General features: G+C 28.3%; 1 protein-coding gene across 4 annotated transcripts in view; it reads right to left on the reverse strand.

The window, feature by feature from the left end:
- The window catches only part of LOC129958208 (early endosome antigen 1-like), a 120,559-nt gene that overhangs the window by 43,929 nt on the left and 57,605 nt on the right, over positions 1–19,025 (reverse strand). For 3 of the 4 annotated variants that reach the window (XM_056070487.1, XM_056070488.1, XM_056070485.1), the window contains exons 3-5: positions 18,693–18,794; positions 7,994–8,059; positions 7,608–7,697 (exon numbers count right to left, since the gene is read on the reverse strand). In XM_056070487.1, coding sequence (XP_055926462.1) covers positions 7,608–7,697; positions 7,994–8,059; positions 18,693–18,794 — 258 coding nt within the window. Of the gene's footprint in view, positions 1–6,332; positions 6,525–7,607; positions 7,698–7,993; positions 8,060–18,692; positions 18,795–19,025 lie in introns of those variants that run through there. The other variant, XM_056070489.1, reaches the window with a different exon arrangement.

The following is a 19,025-nucleotide window of genomic DNA, read 5'->3' on the forward strand; positions in this document are numbered from 1 at the left end:
TTGAGAACAGAATTTTAAAACACAAACACAACGTAAAAGAAAAATATTCTCTTCAGTTTGTCGTTTTGTTATTTTAGTTTATCACATCATTTTATTGGATTTACATACATTTTGGATATTAAAATTAAGAGCTGTTGCTAAACCACAGCTGAACAAAAATTCATTGTATAAAGTTCAACGAAACAAATGAACATTTATTTTAAAATATACATTTCTTTGCGGACATTTTACTTCTTTCATATATTTTCCCTCCAAATTATTATCTATTACCGCATAGTTAAACAGCCTGTTTTGTTAAAAGTTTATATACGGAAAATAGTGGTTAATTTATTTAAGTTGTAATAGCACATGACTTTATTTTGGAATAAAGTCGCGAATTTCCTGATGTAAAGAGTACAAAATGCATCAACTCTTGATTGAAACAGAAAACTCTAACTACTTATAATAAAAAAAGAGATTTTTATTAATGTTTCCTGGCAGACTGCAGTAAGTATTTCGGATATTGAAGCTAGAAGAATGTGATTAGAAACAACCATCGTACATATTATATTGTGGTCTGATGTCGCGAACTTCACTAGAATTTCCATTACTCTCAAAATTTGCAAGCCAAACTAAATGTTAGGATGCTTCAGATTACCTCTTTTAGACTTAAAGTATACAAAAACAAACGCACTTTGAAAATTGTCAATGGAATCAGAACCACAAGTGAGGACCGTGGGTTTTTTGAATATGAAATTCAGAAAACTATCAGACCACTGCGACCAACCATAGGTAGCAGAAATATGCATTCGTTATATCCCGATTTTATAAGACATATCCCGATATATAAGACATATATAATGAAGTGAAAACAACTGTTATTTATTTTAAATTTACTTCTCAACACAGCAAGTGAAACCTTAGACAAAAATGGGTCAGCGAAAAGGGGAACTCGTGCGCGTTTCGTTGTGTCTGGAATTCAGTCGAGCACTTCTTCAAAAATGCTGTCTAGCGTTTTTTTTTTTCCTCCCTCCCCTTCCAATGGCGGCAATCTTAAAATAATCTTAACAGCAAAGACAGCACGTTGTAGAGTTTTGGACACGTGCATTTATATGGTGCAATTCTGCAGTCTGCTGTCAATATTTTTCTTTCGATTTAAATTTGCGAAAATATCTATATCTCTAGCCAAAATCCCATGTGTGACACATTTGTTTAAGAGTAATTTTAAAAGAAAAATTGAGTTAAATTTTACTTTAACAGAAAAAAAATGTGTCAAAACAAAGGACGTAAAAATTAAATTTTGAAGTCCTCATTTTAGACCAGAGCTTTACTTTGCATTTGTTGTCAAAATATCTAAAAATTGAAAATAGAGAAATTCAGAAATTTTGTTAATGAAAGAATAAACAATTTTTTCCCGGGATTTCTTTCGCATGAAAGGCGCTGACATGTGGATTTAACTTTTGATTCTTGAATTTTTTTTTATTTCTTTTTATCAGAAAGATGATGAAATCATATAAGTGGAAATTATAATTCAGGTAACTCATTTTTTTGGCATCAAGTAAGCATATGTTGCTGTAATTGTTACTTTACTGTTGTAAAGTATTAAAGAATTTATGGATGAAAATGTTGTCTAAACATTTAAACTATAAATTATCTTTTAAAAATTTGAAATAAATCCAATTTATTAAAACCAGAAACAAAACCATCATTTCTTTCTTCTTGATATGATATAACATAAATAATTCCCAGAAAAATGCTGTATTCTGTTATACAGTGGCTGGTATATATAATAAAAATAATTTCTAAAGTCCTGGCTAAAAATGACATACTCATATAATCTATTAAGTTTTCTTTACCTATCCGAATTCAATATTTTTTTTAATATTAAGGTAGAAAATCGGGCCTGGCCAACATCCCGGCTTGTTCTGTCTTGCGCACTTATTTATTCTTGAGATTAGTAAAACAAAATAGTGTACAAACAAAAAAATTAAAATAATATCCATCTGGACTAGAATTTTTTTTATTATACGATGCCCTTAAAACAATTTATAGAGCCTAATATCATTTTATTTAGATAATTTACAAATGTCATACGTTTTTTTTTTTTTTTTTAGAAAAAAAAATATTTTATACTGTTTTTCTATTAGAATGAAAACGAACAAATATATATAAAACTCAAACCGGACCAGTATCTTGCACCAAATAGACCCAGTTCATACAAATTCCTTAGTTATGCAACTTAATCCTGAAATCTATATTACAGAAATATAAAAACATGTTTGGAATTTTAAATATATGCCAATTATTCATAATGTTGAAATGTAAGTAATATTGTATTTATAATTTTATTTTTTCTCATTTGTCGATAGTTTAACTTTTTAGAATCGATTATTTAGATTATTTACTTACACCAGTGAATTTAGCTGAAAATACAATTAAAAGCTATATTACTACCCATATCTGCAAGAATTTTACTATGGTTTTTATGACCATTTTATTCAGCGGAAATTACGACGAAAAAAGTTATAATTTTTCTTAAAACGCTATATTTTCTAATTTATTTTACCTGATTAAGTGCATAAAAAGCAATTTATTTTTTTAATTTCTATTAATTTTCAAAATTAGGTATATTGAAAGTAAATACTTCGCTGCAATGTTAATTTGTAGTCAAAAGTCGTATGTTGTCAAAAGTCGAGAAAATTTGACTATGAGTTATACATAATTCATTTCTTAAAATGAAAGTAGATTAGTTGATATGAATGCAGACAGTACCAGCAGACAAAAATTTCCTTAATTCTGAAAACACGTGTGTAGTCGCATTTGAAACAAAACATTTAGCTTAGTTCCTGTACGTTTGGTATGATAATGTAAACGATGAAAGCAGTTTATTCAAAAACCAGGTGTTTGCATCGTTAAAACGAAGTGATTTCTAATCGCAGTTTCACAAACACAAAAGAAGCTGTTTCTGTCTCAAACTAATGAAATCGTTAAATATATTTTTATCATTTTCTGAATAAAAAAACATTTTTTCTGAAATTATAATCAAACACTATTATGCGGATATTTCATTGCAATATTAATTTAATTAGAACTCAGTTATTTATATGTATTTTAAAAAGATTCTAATGTTTATGAAAGGAATTCAATGAATAAGTGAAATCGCGATAAACAATCTCATAACAAAACAGTTGGTATTTTCAAAGGACAGCACATCCTTACGTATAAATATGTATTCAAACAGCCTGCTGACAATGCAGCAATACTACAACATACAGTAAAATTTAATGACTGATATTTTAAATATTAAAAAAAGATTTCGCATTTAAAGAGAATTGTTATGGATTTTTTAATTAAAATTAAAGTTTATAAATATATTATGATATAAATATATTCTTGAATTTTTTTATAAGACAAACAGTTCGTAAGATTTAAAATTTATAATTTTAAGTTTTCGCCAGCGATTAGCTAATTCTATTTGGGCTCCTTTAAGACGTTTTTTAAATAGATTATACATTATGTATGATTAATTAAATATGCATGTATGCAAGTTATTTTTTGGTAAAGGTATGGTTTAAAACAATCGAATGTATGCTTTCTTGGAATAATTCATATTTTTTAAATAATTTCCTTTCATTCATATGTCTGTGCTTACAGTAACTAATCAGGCTTCATAATTCTCTATATAAAATGAGCATTAACGGGAGATATTTTCAAATCCAAAATACGGGAGCTTTGACAGAGACACTTTATTTTGAAACAGCATGTCAACTCGCGTTCATTTGTCATCACTATCAGTTGAAGTGAGAAGGTTGCCCTTCGTGTGGAAGATGCCGCCAACAGATGGATTAATTTATAGATGAAACGATTTATTATCCTTTGTATCCCTTTCTGAATGCAATCAATTTCACGTGAAGGACACCTACTTGGCTCCTTTCCCCCCTCCCCTACATATACTCAGGTTACTTATTTAAAATTAGTTCCTTCTTCCGTATTTACGCTTTTCCTCCTTTTCAATGTTTATTTTCTTTCTAGTATTTAGGTAATTCTAAATATGAATCAATACTATTTTCCAGCATAAAAATTAATGAAACGATTTTAATTTATATCGAAAATTATTTTTATCAAATATTTTAGAGAAGCAAATGATATGCGCTTTTTACCTTTTTGAAAGAACGCCAAATCCACAAAAAATGGATATTTATCGGATAAATGAAAACGCGAATGACAACAGCAAAGCTTAGGTACCTTTCTCATTGCTTCCGCCTATAATTTATCTTAAAGTTTATTTGCATTTAATCTTTCGTAGTGATTAACGCTTTATCATAGAAAAGTTTCATTGCATGAAAAGATTGCTGTAACATTAAATTTATTGTACATATTTTAAAATATATTGAAAATATATTTCACCTATAATTTTTAGATAGCTAAAGATATGGAGTTCCCGAGCTTTTTAGAAATGTACATTTTAATATTTTTCATATGGGTTGTTAAAAAAATTTCAATTTGAAAAAAAATAATTATAAGACAATTTAGTATAACAGCAAATAAAAAAATTTACATTAAATCATTTTAGTTTTTTAAATATATTTTTCTTTCTTTTTTTTTCTAATCTGTATACTTCTAACTTTACTATATGTAAAAAAAAAAAAAAAAAAAAAAACGTTTGATGTGACAAATTTTCTAAATTTTTCTGGGCATCATATTAGTTGCATATATGTAACAGTTTTTTGAGAATTTTTTAAGTAAAAAGATACTCTTCTATAAAAGAAAACAGTCAGCTGTAAAATGAATTCAGAAATTGATAAAAAGTTGCGGTTGATGTTAATAATTACGATATTTCCGATGAATCTACAATTTCAGATCATTTTTTTGTGTAAACTTGAAGATTGCTTATTCTAAAGTTTTTGCACAATATGCAGAAAAATTATGCAGTAATCAACGTTATATATGTATCAATGATCCGGCGATATACATTTTTGTGACAAACCACGGGGAAATGTTGAATAAAAAATAATAATGTTTTTTTATAATGCAGAGAATCTAGAAGTTCAGAGTTTCGTGTTTTGTAAATGCTATCTAACTATTGTACTTTGAATCTATATTTTAAATAAAATACAAAAATTAAATGATCATTAAATTTAAAAAATAAAGGTTAATTGATTAAAAATAAAATAAAAAATAATTTTTTAATAATAAATAATTTAAATAAATAAAAATAATACTTAATTCAAGAGCAGTATAGTTGGAATAATTTATACGTAAAATAAAGTGTTCCTATGATATTTGTTTTGAATTTTTATTGCTGAAATACTATCTATGAAATTTCAACTTTTTATTGATTTAAAAAAAATTCAATTAATAAATTTAAAACATAGATATTATTTTACAAACTTTAATACTGGGAACATTTTCATTTACATATTTATATATAACAGTGCTTTTATTTTTATAATGATATTTGTAACATGAATACAATATTTAATATACAGTATAACATTACAGAATGAAATTTTTAATTTACTTTAGTATTGTAAAAAATATTTATTTTCTGAATTAAAATAATTTACCAAATATCAAACTAATACTGTATCAGATTTTTAATGTCTGCTATATATCAGAAAACTTTATTGCTCGTAAATTCTCGGAAAAACTCGGAAGCCTTTTAATTTACCATTTATAATATGAATTTTGTTTTTTCGGTTTTAAAAATTTGGCATTAAAAAGTTACTCTATTCGAGTATTTAATATCTTTCGCATAGTAAGAATTTGAAATAAAAAGTTCAATAGTTGTCATATAAAGTAAGAAATAAATGTTAATTATACCCATTTGCGTTTGGTAAACGAGGGCAAAACTAAATTGTAAAGTTCATGACATTATTTAAAGCAAAAAGGAGAAAAAAAAAATGTGCCTGTAAAAATTTAAATAAACAGTTGGATTTCTTTCAAAAACCCTAAAAAAAAACTTTGAGACCTTGAAGCTGAATGAGTGTAAAATTTGCATTGTGTCTTAATTTATTCAGCCACCTGTTGCAATAGCTGTCAACACTATTTTCTAATAATGCAAACAAGAAGAGGAAAAAAATTAATATCTTGGATTTTCAGACAGAAAAACAATTCCGAAAACTCACTCCAATATAATTGCATGCTTGAAAACTATTCAAATGAATTTTTACATCAAATCCTTGAAACTGGGCAGCACTATTTTGAATTAAAGTGACATTGTTTACAAATATAATGGAGGGTCACACTCACAAAACAATATAAACTTCGGTATAAAAAAATCACTAGAACAGCTGAAAATGATATGGCATAAACAATACTAATTTTATATGAGTGGCAGGTGTGAAACTTACCGAGTTTCAACGAATAATTTCGGGAGAATGATATATTGTCGACAACACAACGGAATGAAAACCCCTGCGGCTATATGTCAAGAGGTGGCTGGAAGAGGAGAGAGATACAACCTTTTCGCTGGTCTAGAACTATTTTTAAAGCTGCCGCTGCGTAAATATAGTTATTCTCTCTCTCTCTACGAAAAGAACTGCCAACCATTTGCTCCCTTCATAAGAAAGACTTTTAATTCGTTTGATACGGAAGCAGTAGTTTCGCTCAAAACGGCGTGAACCAAGCAGATGGGGATGAAAATTCTATGCCTAAAATTCCACTCCCTGTCAGTAGGGCCATCTATTCTAAATATTGTTCAGATTGTTTCACCCAGAATTTCATTCTTTTTATACGTGAAATTTTTTTGGAACTGATTTTTAAAATTTTTTATGTGGTTAATATTTTATTGAAAGTCGTACATTAAGAAGTGAACCAGTCGCTTTCATTTGTTAATGCTATTGATGCTAGAATTTAATAAATAATAGTTTAGATTTATTATTAATTTCTTTAATATATGCAATTATTTTTTTTATTTCAGCCATTTGTAAATGTTCTGTTATAAGAACATAAGACTATATTTATTTATATTTTACCAAAATTTTACATTTCTTAATAATACTTGGCTTAGCACAAATATTTTAAAATAAATTGCATATTACGTAGGTAAATAAAACAATATTTCTGATATAATTTTTAACAGAAATGTTGTTTAAATTTCTTCTGTTACGATTTAACGGAAGAGTTTCTATCATCATGAATTCATGACCATAAAGCAGAATTTTAGAATTTCCGTATTATTAAAGGTATTAGATTTAATAATTTTAAATGCAAATTTTTCATAAATAGGATTAATTCTACTTATGTATTATAATTTTTCATTTGTTTCCATTTTTAAAAAAAAATTTTTTTAAGAAAATGATAAAATAATTTCAGTTTTGTATATAATATATTAGAGTTTAAATAAAAATTTATATTGATGCGTTTATTACATAATGTATAAATATACATGTATTTTTTTCAGTCATTCGTAATATCTTGCTTTAATATAATGATTTAATTTTGAAATTTCTTTTAAAAAGCTCTGGTGAAGAGGGTCTTTGCAAAGCAAACATTTTTCAGTTAAAAGAATTGCAACTTAAAATCAAGTGTTTGACAACCTGCGTTAAGGCATTATTCTAATTTAAACTTACAGAAAGCGTTATTAAAATTTTAAAAAAATCTAAGAAAATTCAAATGATATTTACCTTTGCTTGATTTTCCAATTCAAGGAGACAAAATTCAAGAAGTTCACAACGTTCATTTGTATCTTCCAATTTTCTTTGAAGCTGTAAAGCCTATGAATTCAGAGAAAAATCGTAATTTAAGAATATCATTAGTGCGATATTCTAAAACAATACTTAAGAAGTAATGCAAAAATGTGAAATTATCTGTCAAAGTTTAAATATTCATAAGTAAATATGCTTTGTTTTTTAAAATGTAAAGATAGTCAGATGTCAATTAAAATAATTTTATTTAAAAAAAACACTTAAAAATGACTTTGGTTAAAATAGATTACATTTTAGCGCGGAAGAAAAAAACATAAACATGACACTACAGAAATTGCTATTTTTATAGAAATGTATATAATCACCTTAGCTTTGAAATGTTTTACGGTTGCTTCCAATCTGTTTTTCTCTTGAATCCAATTCAAGGCATTCTGAAAGAAAAATGTTTTCATTTAGTTGAGCAAATGCGAGAAAGAATTTACAAACAATTGCTTTTAATTTTTCAATCATAATTATGATATTTCAAAAAGATTTATTCCAATTATATATTCAAGATGATTTCCATAGTAGCAGGAATGACAAATGCGTATTTATTTATTTTTTATAACTGAATATTAACTATTCTTTGTGCGCCACAAACGTACACCACATATTTTGAGTCAATAACTCAGGGTTTCTAAAGTTTTTTCACCGATTTTTCCTTTTTGGATTGAAAAAAAAAATTAACACGCCATTGTTTTAGTTAGAAAAATCTTACCGTTCTTCAAAAGTTTAAAAATAAATAATAAGAAAATGAAACGTTAATTAATATCACAACAAGAAAGTTCGATTGAGAACAGTTTTGTAAAGAAAATTAATGACATATTAGGAATGAAGATGATTTTCGGAACTATTTTTGCTAATACATTCTAAAGAATCTAAAATAAAGTCTCTGCAACAGTTTTTGCGGTTTTTCTCCGCGACCCCACTTGGATGTCATGATTCATAGTTTAAGAAGTCCTACAATAAATAGTAAGAATGTGTGATATCACCTTCAGTTTCCGTTTCAAACCGAAAAAGTTACGTGTACTAAATAAATATTTTTCCATAATTTTCTTTTTAACAAGCATATAAAACTAAATATGCATTTTTTTCTTCCAGCTCAAAAGATTTTTTAAAAATCCTTTGAAAAACGTCGAAAAAGGTAGATTAACTTCTATATCTTTTGATTTTATCAGATAAGCTCGGTCGAATCGAAATTCAATGGAAAACACAGGGAAAATGTAACTTCATTGAGCAAAAAAAACTTTACTTTCATATTCTCAGAATTGCGTTTCGAAGCAAATTAATGTTAATAAAATAAAAATTGCATGGATTAGAAATGAAAAATTAAAAGCGTTACTCTAATTCCACAGCCTTTTTTACTTTATATACGAATATGCTGACGTTTTATATTTTCCTAGTTTCTTATGAAATTTCATCATTTTCTTTCCTTGGTAAGCGTTCACCTAGCTGTATCTTCTATCAAAAATTAATAATTGGGTCTCAATTTGGAAAGATATGAGAATTCAAAATAGTGCATTTTTATGAGTTTTGATTTCTTTGGATCATCTTTCAGCTTGCCAGTTCACATAGAAAAAGATTTCGGAGCTTAAATGCATCTTAGAGTTTCTCAAGTTAAATTTAAAACATTTTTCATGTTTATTTTAATTAATTTACATCTCTACTTTTTGATAAACATAGTTATCGTTTTTCTACTTGATTTCATGATGTTTTAATCTTATATTACCTTTTCTGTATTTGAAATGTTGCAATCATTTCCAAAATTAATTCGCTGAAATCGTAATCTATTCGAGTGACTTCACAGTCACATGATACAAATAAATATACTTACAAATAAGAGCTCATTTCAGGCTTTCTTTGAATTGTGGTTTATTACATAATACAGCAAAGAATTACAGCCAATACCAGTATGAATCAACTCCGTCCAATAAGTTAGATTACCAGTATCGTTTTTGAAAATGATTAGTGGTTGCTTATGAATAAGTTAAAATTTATTTTATTTAAAAACAAATTTTCAAATAATAAATAATAAATATTGACATTTGAATTATCACTCCTACCTTTGAAGTGCGTTTATATTAATTTTCAGTAATCTCTGAATTCAATTCAATTATTATCCAATGTCCATTCGATATATATTTTTACAGTCAGATGATAGATATTTATCAAGTCAAGTTATACATTATTTAATAGCATTTCCTGAGTAATACCACATAATCGGATAGAGTACGATTTTAATCTACATTTTCATGGAAAACACAAACCATAAAAGTTCGATAACGAAAATTTAAAGTATGATTCAGCATATTAGAAGATAAAAGCATGAATCATTTTATGAAGTTTAATCTAAGATATCACACCATTTATTTCACTTCCGTGTAATTTTATTAACCATGCTAATGCGTTGATTGTACATCCTTTGATTTCTATGGATAACATAATGATAGCACGCTTAATTTTACAGACAATTCGTTCAATGAGCGGCACTTCCTGAAAAGGAAGGTTACGTTTTTAACGGAAGTATTATTCCCAGTCATTGGACTAATGAATTCGTTTCCTACGCAAGAGCATTGAACCATAAAGTCCAGGAAAAATCCAGAACCTGTGTGTCAATTCGCGTAACGGCCGCCAACAGCTTCAGAGATAGAAGCAAAAAGGCCACAGTGAGAGTTTTAACCACAGGAAGTGAGGGAACGTTTATTTCTGGAACCCATCAAGAATATTAGAATGAGAATGGTTTTCCATTTCAAGCTTTTAGTTAGTTTTCTACGTTCACCTTTAGAAGATTCTATATTCAAAATTTCACTTTATGTTTATCTGTAACTGTGTATAAGTCATTTCTATCCGGAGTGCTAAACAATTTTTTCTCTTTCTTTGTTGGTCTGTGGTTTTCATCTGAAAGTTTAAATGTTAATGTTAAAAAATTAATTGCCATTATGGTATAAAAATTTCATTTAGTTACATACTTTTGGCGCAAAATAAGAAATCACTTTGAAAATTAAAGTCAATAAAAAAGGATTCTTAAAAAGACTATTTAGCCATTAAATTTTTTTTCTTGTGCCCCTGTTATATGATAATTATTTTTTATTCAAAATAGTTGTATGAAATTCGGATTTTTTTTCCCGGGATGCCTTCAAAATTAAAGGCACAGAAAAAGCCTTACTCAAGCTTTATCAAAATATTAATATGATTTATGTATTCAGAATTTTTTAAATATTAAAATAATTTATATATTATTCAATAGCTCAACTTTAAAATTCATATTTAATATTAAAATGATTTCATCTTTCTAAAATATAAAAGATACTGAAACAGAACTCGAATCTCTCTGAAATCTAACTAAACCCTAGTTTTAACTTCATCAAAAACTTATCATATATAAACATCTTACTTCATATTTTATTTTATGATTCGACAATTTCGCGATAGAATTTATTTAGATAGATTAGATATAGATTAGAATTTTAAAGAAGTCAAGAAGTTTTCGAGATTTAAAATTTATGAACAAGCTACATAAGTATTAAATATTTCAAATATGCGAGCTAAGAGTAGCCAAAATATAAAATCTATGATACTTAATGCTATGATTTTTTTTTATCGTAATAACAATTTCACTGTCTAAAATTAAAAATTAATTATTAAACGTTTTTAAAAAATTGTGTTTCGAATGGACGAATAAACAATAAATGACGTTAAATTACTCACATTAGATTCCTAAATCTAAGTCTCTCTCACAAAATCTTCATCTTACTGATTTACGATATCTCTAGCGAAAATAGTGACAAAATCTGTTTCGATTTTTTTTCGTAATAATTAAGATTTCGTGTCGCCATCTATAAGCAACCAGTAAAATCAAACTGTCACCCTGCTGTTATGTGATTTTTTCTTTCTTTCTTTTTTTTTTTTTTTTTTTAATTACGCGTAATCAGAAAACAGATAGTTCAGACTGCTAACTTTCAAGAGGTTTTTATGCTTGAACGAAAATACATGCTCGGATAACCAATACGCTATCACAGTTATAACAGATAAGTAACCGACAAAGGTGAAATTCTGTAACTCTTTAATGTGCATTACAGTAAGCTTAAATCAGATTTTAGACGTTTGAGTAACTACATATTTTTATATCAGAAATGATACAAAAAATATATCATCAGAAAATGGCATAAATCGAAAGATGGTACAAAAAAAAAAAAAAAAAAAAAAAAAAACCCACTAGATTTGAAAAATTTTAAGCATCCAAAATGACAGATGAAATTGCAAAATTGCATTGTTGTCATTTCTTATAAATAAAAACAGTGAAAAATTATGCTTTTTTTTTGTATCAATAGAACGAACCAATCAAATTTCCTCAAAAATCTATGGTAAAATCATGAATCCGGGAACGATTGCCGTCTTTAAACGGATATGCTCATTAATTGAACACCTATTATATATTAATTATAAGCTATGTCAGTTCTTTCAAACACACATCTCGCAGAAAATAAATACCTGAAATAAGAAACAAGGTTACAAAACTTTCACCCCGACCTCGAATTCGAATCGAGGTCTTTCCAATTACAGACAGATGATTTGAAACAAGCATACATCAACTGGGCGTTCACTTTCCGCCTCATAATCGTTATGCAAATTACGATCTTTTTTATGCCCCCTTTTTGATCGAATGTGGGGACGAAGATACATTGAAAGCTGTCTCCTCCTCCTCCAAATAAGGTCTTAAGCAATTTACTACAGTAAATGAAAAACCGGCATCGCTCGCCGTTCAGGTGGTAATAAACCCATTTAGCCCCAGATTTAAGCAGAGATCTTTTTGATTGTAGCCAGACGTGATATACTTTTAAATGGCTTCAAGCAAATCCTGCGTTCTTGCCTTCAGTTGAAAACAACAGATAACAGGGCTTTGAATAAAATAGAAATAAAGGTTCAAGTAAATATAAATTAAGATCTAATAAGATTATCCAGCATACCTTTTTCGAAAACATAGATAAGAATTGTGAATTGTGAATTCTTATTTTATCTGTTAGATTTCTTAAATATGCTACGCTCATTTTATACTAGGCTGACTTCCAAAATAAGTCGTTTTGCCTCTTGAAGTCGACACCCATATAAAATGAGAAACCTGAGAATGGACTGGAATCATTCTGAAGACAATACAGGCAGATTTATTAATTTTCTAAAAGAATTGCTTTCATTTATTTTTCCCTTTTCCTTCCATCTCTAAACATGGGAAGACTCACAAATTTAGTTTAAATTTAGATCTTTTGTAAACAATCTGAGTCTCACTGAAGAGTCTTTCCACTTTACAAATTTAATCTGTAATTTGTTAAAGCCATTTTTTGTAGGAAACACTTAAATTAAATGTAATGTTCTAGAGTGGATTTATAATTGAAGAGCAGTTTTCCACATTAAGAACTGAATGTGAGCCTTTTAGAAATGAAAAATTTTATTTTCTTCCCGCGATAGCATACTTGATAAGGACAAAGAATTTAAAATTTAAGGTGAAGGTAAATACAAGTAATTATTGAAATAAAATAAATAGTTTATAGCGCTTTCATTTATCTCATATTTTATGTTTGAATTTTTCTTCAATTATTTTTTAATTTTCTTTTTAACATGCTGTTCCATGTTGAACATACGTAGATTTTTAATGATTACTTAAAATCCTTAATCTTTTACAGTATTAAATTTTCTGATATAGCAGCTCACAACTATGTAAAAGTTTTCCCTGTTGAATTAAATAAAACTTAAGATAAAAAGAAAAATTATCATAATTTTTCTTTTTATCTAAAGTCTTATTTAATTCAACAAGGAAAGCATTTACATAGCTGTGAGCTGTTATATCAGATTTTTGTTTATGATGTACTTTCTTTTGTAAAAAAAATCTTCCACAAAAATTTATTCTCCAAGTTTAGTAATTTTAAAAACAACACAAGATTCACATCGACTAAAAAGTGCATTCTTAATTTTCCCCCGTGTCGCCATCTATTGGCCAGGACCTCATATATAGTCAAATGAAAAATGTGGGAAAATAGGGTCACCTACCTAGCATTATGGGATACCGGACAAACGTGTTTCACAACACGTGTTTCAAACGGCGTTTGTAAACAAATGGCAGGGATAAAAATAAAGAAAAAGGGATGCTGTGCAACGCCGGTTTAGTTTTCTATGCTTAGTTGTTAGGCCAGTTAAAGTAATTTTAAGAACTCAGTGGGATTTCATGCAGGAGATGTCGTCCTCGTTTAATAATTTCTTTTTATTTCAACTTACTTCTGTACTGTTTTAGAAAGTCATCTAAGACAGGTTTCTAAGTTCAGTAGCACAGCCGTATAATGAACATTGAGAACACCTGCGAAATTTTGAATCCTAAAAATACTTTCAGTAACTTGTTTGGAGTGCTGTCAATTCTTATACCAAAGAATGAAAATTAAATTTTCGCATTTAGCTATGCAAAATATAAATGACATATACCATAGATTTCATAGGATTAAACTTCAATTGAAAAGTCGTAAAAGCTATGCATTGTGTTTTATATTTAGTGCAAATTTATCAATAACTCCGATTAGCTTTTATTTAAATCAGTTTAGAATTCCCATTTATGAATCGAGAAAATTATGATTTGCTAGGTAAAAACCATATTTAACATAACAATTTAGTGTAATGTTTAAAAAATAAATATTTCTCAGAAGCCTTGAGTCTTTGAATAAATTTAATTAAATCTCAATTAATAATTTGTTCAATTAATAATATTTGTATATAATTATTACAATTATAATAATTATCTACAAATTATATATATTATTTCAATTTAAATTTTCTCAGTTTAATAATTTGTATATAATTATCATATTTATAATAATTATATGCAAATTATATATATTATTTCAATTTAAATTTGTTCAAAATCGAAGTTCATAGTTTTTCATGCTTTACATACGACTTAAAACACACTATCAAATCTCCTTGTGTACACCAAAAAGAATTTTCTTAGATTCATTTCTATTAAGAAAAATATTATGTTTGCTTTCTATCAGAAGATAATGATTGATTGATTCCCGAGTTCAACAATAAATCTGTCCTTCAATGAGAGATTTAATGAATTTTAAAATTCTGATTTATTTATGAACAACATGTACTCATTTTCGCTTGCTTAAATTTCATATATATCAATCTGAAAAGCTGCTCTCAAATAATGAATCTAATTTCATGGCTTTATCGGATTAATAGCGCTAAACAGTCACAGTAACAACGCCGAAGGTAACTTTATTATCAACCAGCAATTCTTTGTAAATCTTTCTCATTTTAGTTATGTTATTAACTATCTTAACCGATGGCTCCAGTTTCAAGATGTGATTTCACTGCAGATCCATAATGTGCGTGGGCCTGATACATGCTAAATCTATGAAATGATTTCGCTTGTTTGATGTGGAAGTATGGAGAACAAGTACCTTCTCGAGAGCTATTCTGTGATCTTATCATGGCACAAAATTACCTGGCTGGTCCCAAAAGATATCTCTTGTAGCTTTAAATTGGGACGTCAATATAACTAAAGCTAGCTTCTTTTATCCTCAACGGAACACGAATCAAAAAAAGTTTAAATTCGTTACCTGACTATAACCAGCTGCAGAATTAATGGTTGGGAGTTCCGGTAATGCAAACCATTTCAGGTGGATATGAGGGGAGAGACTTCCTTTACTGTTGTCATAATTATTCAATTCTTCAGGTAAAACAAATCCTTATTTTGAAGGATAATAAATATAATTAATACTGAATTCATATGAGAGTTATTTTTTTGTCATGCTCTGGCCCTTTTTAAATAACAGACATCCTATAATTTCATATTGTGGTGTAGAGAAGACAAATAGTTTTATGCTTTCGGCGTGTATTGTTGGCGTTTAATGCTTCTAGGGCATTTATTGTTGTCCAAAAAATGCCCCCAAAAAACAAGTTGAAAACTGTAAAGTGACGGATGTTGATTATTTTTTCTAGATGGCATAGTTTAATACATTCTTTAAAGTATGTAGTTCACTTATTGTTTGAGATTTAATTTAGTTAAATTACATTACCGCGCAGCTTCAGACATTATTTTGTAATGGTAATGTCAAACTATGGTCATGACCATGATGATATTTGAAAGCAATAACCTATCGAAACTGTATATGCGATTCTGACGTGTTTCCGTGCGCTTGATGAACACGCTTGGAAGGTCTTTGTGCAATTGACTCTCTCCCTCGCCTCTCTCCCCAACATCCATTCCTTTCGAGATTCGGTCACCAGACCACCAAGGAGAATGTAATTAATAAATTAATACATGTTTAAGGTACAATAGTACATAATAACGTGTTCTAACCTTACGTTCATTAACACCACCAAATTATAAATATGTTGCCTTCTTAGATAAATTACTTATAAGGCTGTTGAAAAGTTACATTTCCTCTCAATTAATCACCAATTCTTTCCTTTGAAAATATACAATTTACATTTGCGCATGAAATGTCATTATGTTCAAAACAACAATGAATGTCATATGTCATCATTTTTGGGGGATTCATGACTTATTTTTTACTGGTTAAAACGCTCACTATTTGCTACTTTGCAATAAAGCTGATTTCTGAATTGAATGCTTTTTGCATCTATTATTTTTCTCCCACATCCACTGCATCTCATTTAAAAAATCGTTTATCGTACTTACTTTCCATCATGTCAGCGTTTCAAGAGTTTTAGTTTTTTTTGTATATAATCCTCTTCTTACCATATATATGGTGCTGTATAGCCATATCTGTCTTTTGTGCCATTCAATTCCAAATATTTACTTACCTAAGAAATCACTGATTGGCAAGTATTTAGTCCAAGGTAAGTCCAAGCGCGTACTAAATTAGTGAAACGTTCAAGAAAATTTGACTGAATATAAATGAGTAAACTATAAATGACTGAACTGACAAAAAAAAATTGATTGAATCAAAAAATTGATAGATTGAAAAAATTGATTGAGCTTAGTAAGCTATAGATGCTTTATCAAAGCATGATAAATAATAAAAAATAACAATAAAGCATTTTATATAAGTATGTATTATGTTCCTCAATTTTCAAACTTATCACTGGCATTCCGAATAAATCTTTTCTTGCACATAAAATACAAATAAATAATGCATCACCTTGAGTTTAGATATGCAATCAGCAAACAAGTAATAAAATTTCGTACGCAATTAAATCGAAGCAACTACTTGCTCAAATAATATTTAAAATTAATTTGATTCATACCACTGCTATCATGGTAATGTTCAAGCTGGATTATTTTCTGTAAACTCTATCAGCGTTTACAGAATAATGTACATTGCACTTTACAGAATAATGAGGGTTAAAACATGCAGAGAACAACAGAGACGAAACTTTAACTTTCTTTTCACAGCTTCAAATTCATTTTTATTGTTCAGCTTCAACTATTTTTTGCTAACTGTGCCATCATGTGTTCATATACAAACAGTAAGTCCAAGTTTTTAACCTTCATTGACCTCATCGGTTTGGGATTGCACTAAGTAAATAAGTAATGGAGTTGCATACGAAATTAAATACAAATATGTGCTGGTTAATATAATGCTTAAAATTTACTGAGATTTTTCTTTACAGTCTCTCTTGTTTCTATTACATCTATCAAGTCTACAGAATAATGTACATTGAATTTTGCGGAATAATGTTGATTGTAACTAGTAGAAAATAATTGTGACAGTAATCATTAATATTCTTTTCGTAGCTAAAAATTCCTTTTTTATTCTTCAGACACCATTATTTTCTGTAAACTCTTGCGTCATATGTTACATTTACAAAAGTAAAGTTCAAGTTTTTTACCCTCACTGACTTTCACCAACCTCTACAAATGTTCTTTTTCCTATTTCTTAACTGCAATTCAAATTTAACCTAATTGTAAACACAATCTAAAGTGCTCTTAATTTTTCAGATTGGAATGTTATTTCATTTTTTTTTATTGTGAATCTCGGATAAACCTGTAGTCAGTTAGTTCAGTGGTGCGAAACTTAATTTAAGTGCAAATAAAAAAATCTTCGGCATCCACTCAGGTAGAAAGTATGGGAGAAAAAAAAATGTACAAATCTCAAATACTTTCTGCAAGTCTCCCAGGCTTCTAGTTTCCGACTAATGGAGATGATAGAAAGATGTTAGCTTAATTTGTATGGTGCGCTGTATAATTTTAGGAACCAGTTACTCAAATTGACTGAACACATAGATAAGTTTATTAACACACAGATAAGTTCAAGGTCATCGCCATCTTTGTTTTCCTTCAGAATTGCGGGACAAAAGAGATTTGATTTTAAAGCAAGTTTCTTTGTAGTAATAGTTGTTGTGGAAAGTAAGTCAAGGCTAGATGTCAAATACTGGGTAAGCGTCTACCATAAAATTAAGTTTCTGTTCATATTTATAAAAAAATAAAGCTATTGCAAACAAAAGCCTGTTTAAAACTCAGTCATGAAAAGATAAACAATGTCCTAAGGTTATTCTGAAATATGAATAAAACTGTAAGATTAATTCAAAACATTTTATGGAAAAGATTAATACTAGATTTGCGAAATCTTAAATTCAAATGTATGCCACTTTTTATTTAAGTTTCTCAGATCCTTTAATCTCGGAATGAAATCATTAAATATATTTCATACACGTCAACTTCTGCACATTTATCACAATTTATCAAATGGTAGAATCAGTAATGTTTTCTTGATTTCTTGTATTCGTTCTTTAAACTAAAGGAAGCTTCGGAGAAAATACTTATTCCATTTATCAAAAAGATAACTCAAAATAGAATATGAGAGAAGTCTCGACTGATGCCATCAGTTTGACAAAGTTTGAAAATTCATCTAGAAGGTTGCATGTTAAGTGCATAGTGAGAAATAACACACAAGTGTATTGGTAATTGCGCTAAAATAATTTTACTGTAACAGTAAAATACGAAAATCAACTTTAAAAACAATTGAAATTTGTTTTCCCCTTTCCATAAAAGTATTACAAAATTTAACTTACCTTGGAATTATTTTCTTGTGACATATGTCGATAAAGCGCACAGAATGATTTTTGCAGACTGAGATGTTCTTTGTACAACTGCCGGTGCATTTTGAGCGACACCTGAAAAAATTCAATGCTTTCATTTAATTTACAGTAAATTGAATGCTTAAAACCAGATGATAAGGTACAAATATTTAGAGCAGCCAATCAAATTGTTTCCCTAGATGATTCATTTATGTATCAGTGATCAGTTTTTCCCCCCTAGTGTTCAAATTTTATAGATTATTTTGAAATTAAGCACAGGCAAATATAGCTTGATTTTGGATGGTGCATGTTGTGTTAACCGTTTCC

This window comes from Argiope bruennichi, chromosome X1 (genome assembly GCF_947563725.1).
Source record: "Argiope bruennichi chromosome X1, qqArgBrue1.1, whole genome shotgun sequence".
Classification (NCBI taxonomy): domain Eukaryota; kingdom Metazoa; phylum Arthropoda; class Arachnida; order Araneae; family Araneidae; genus Argiope; species Argiope bruennichi.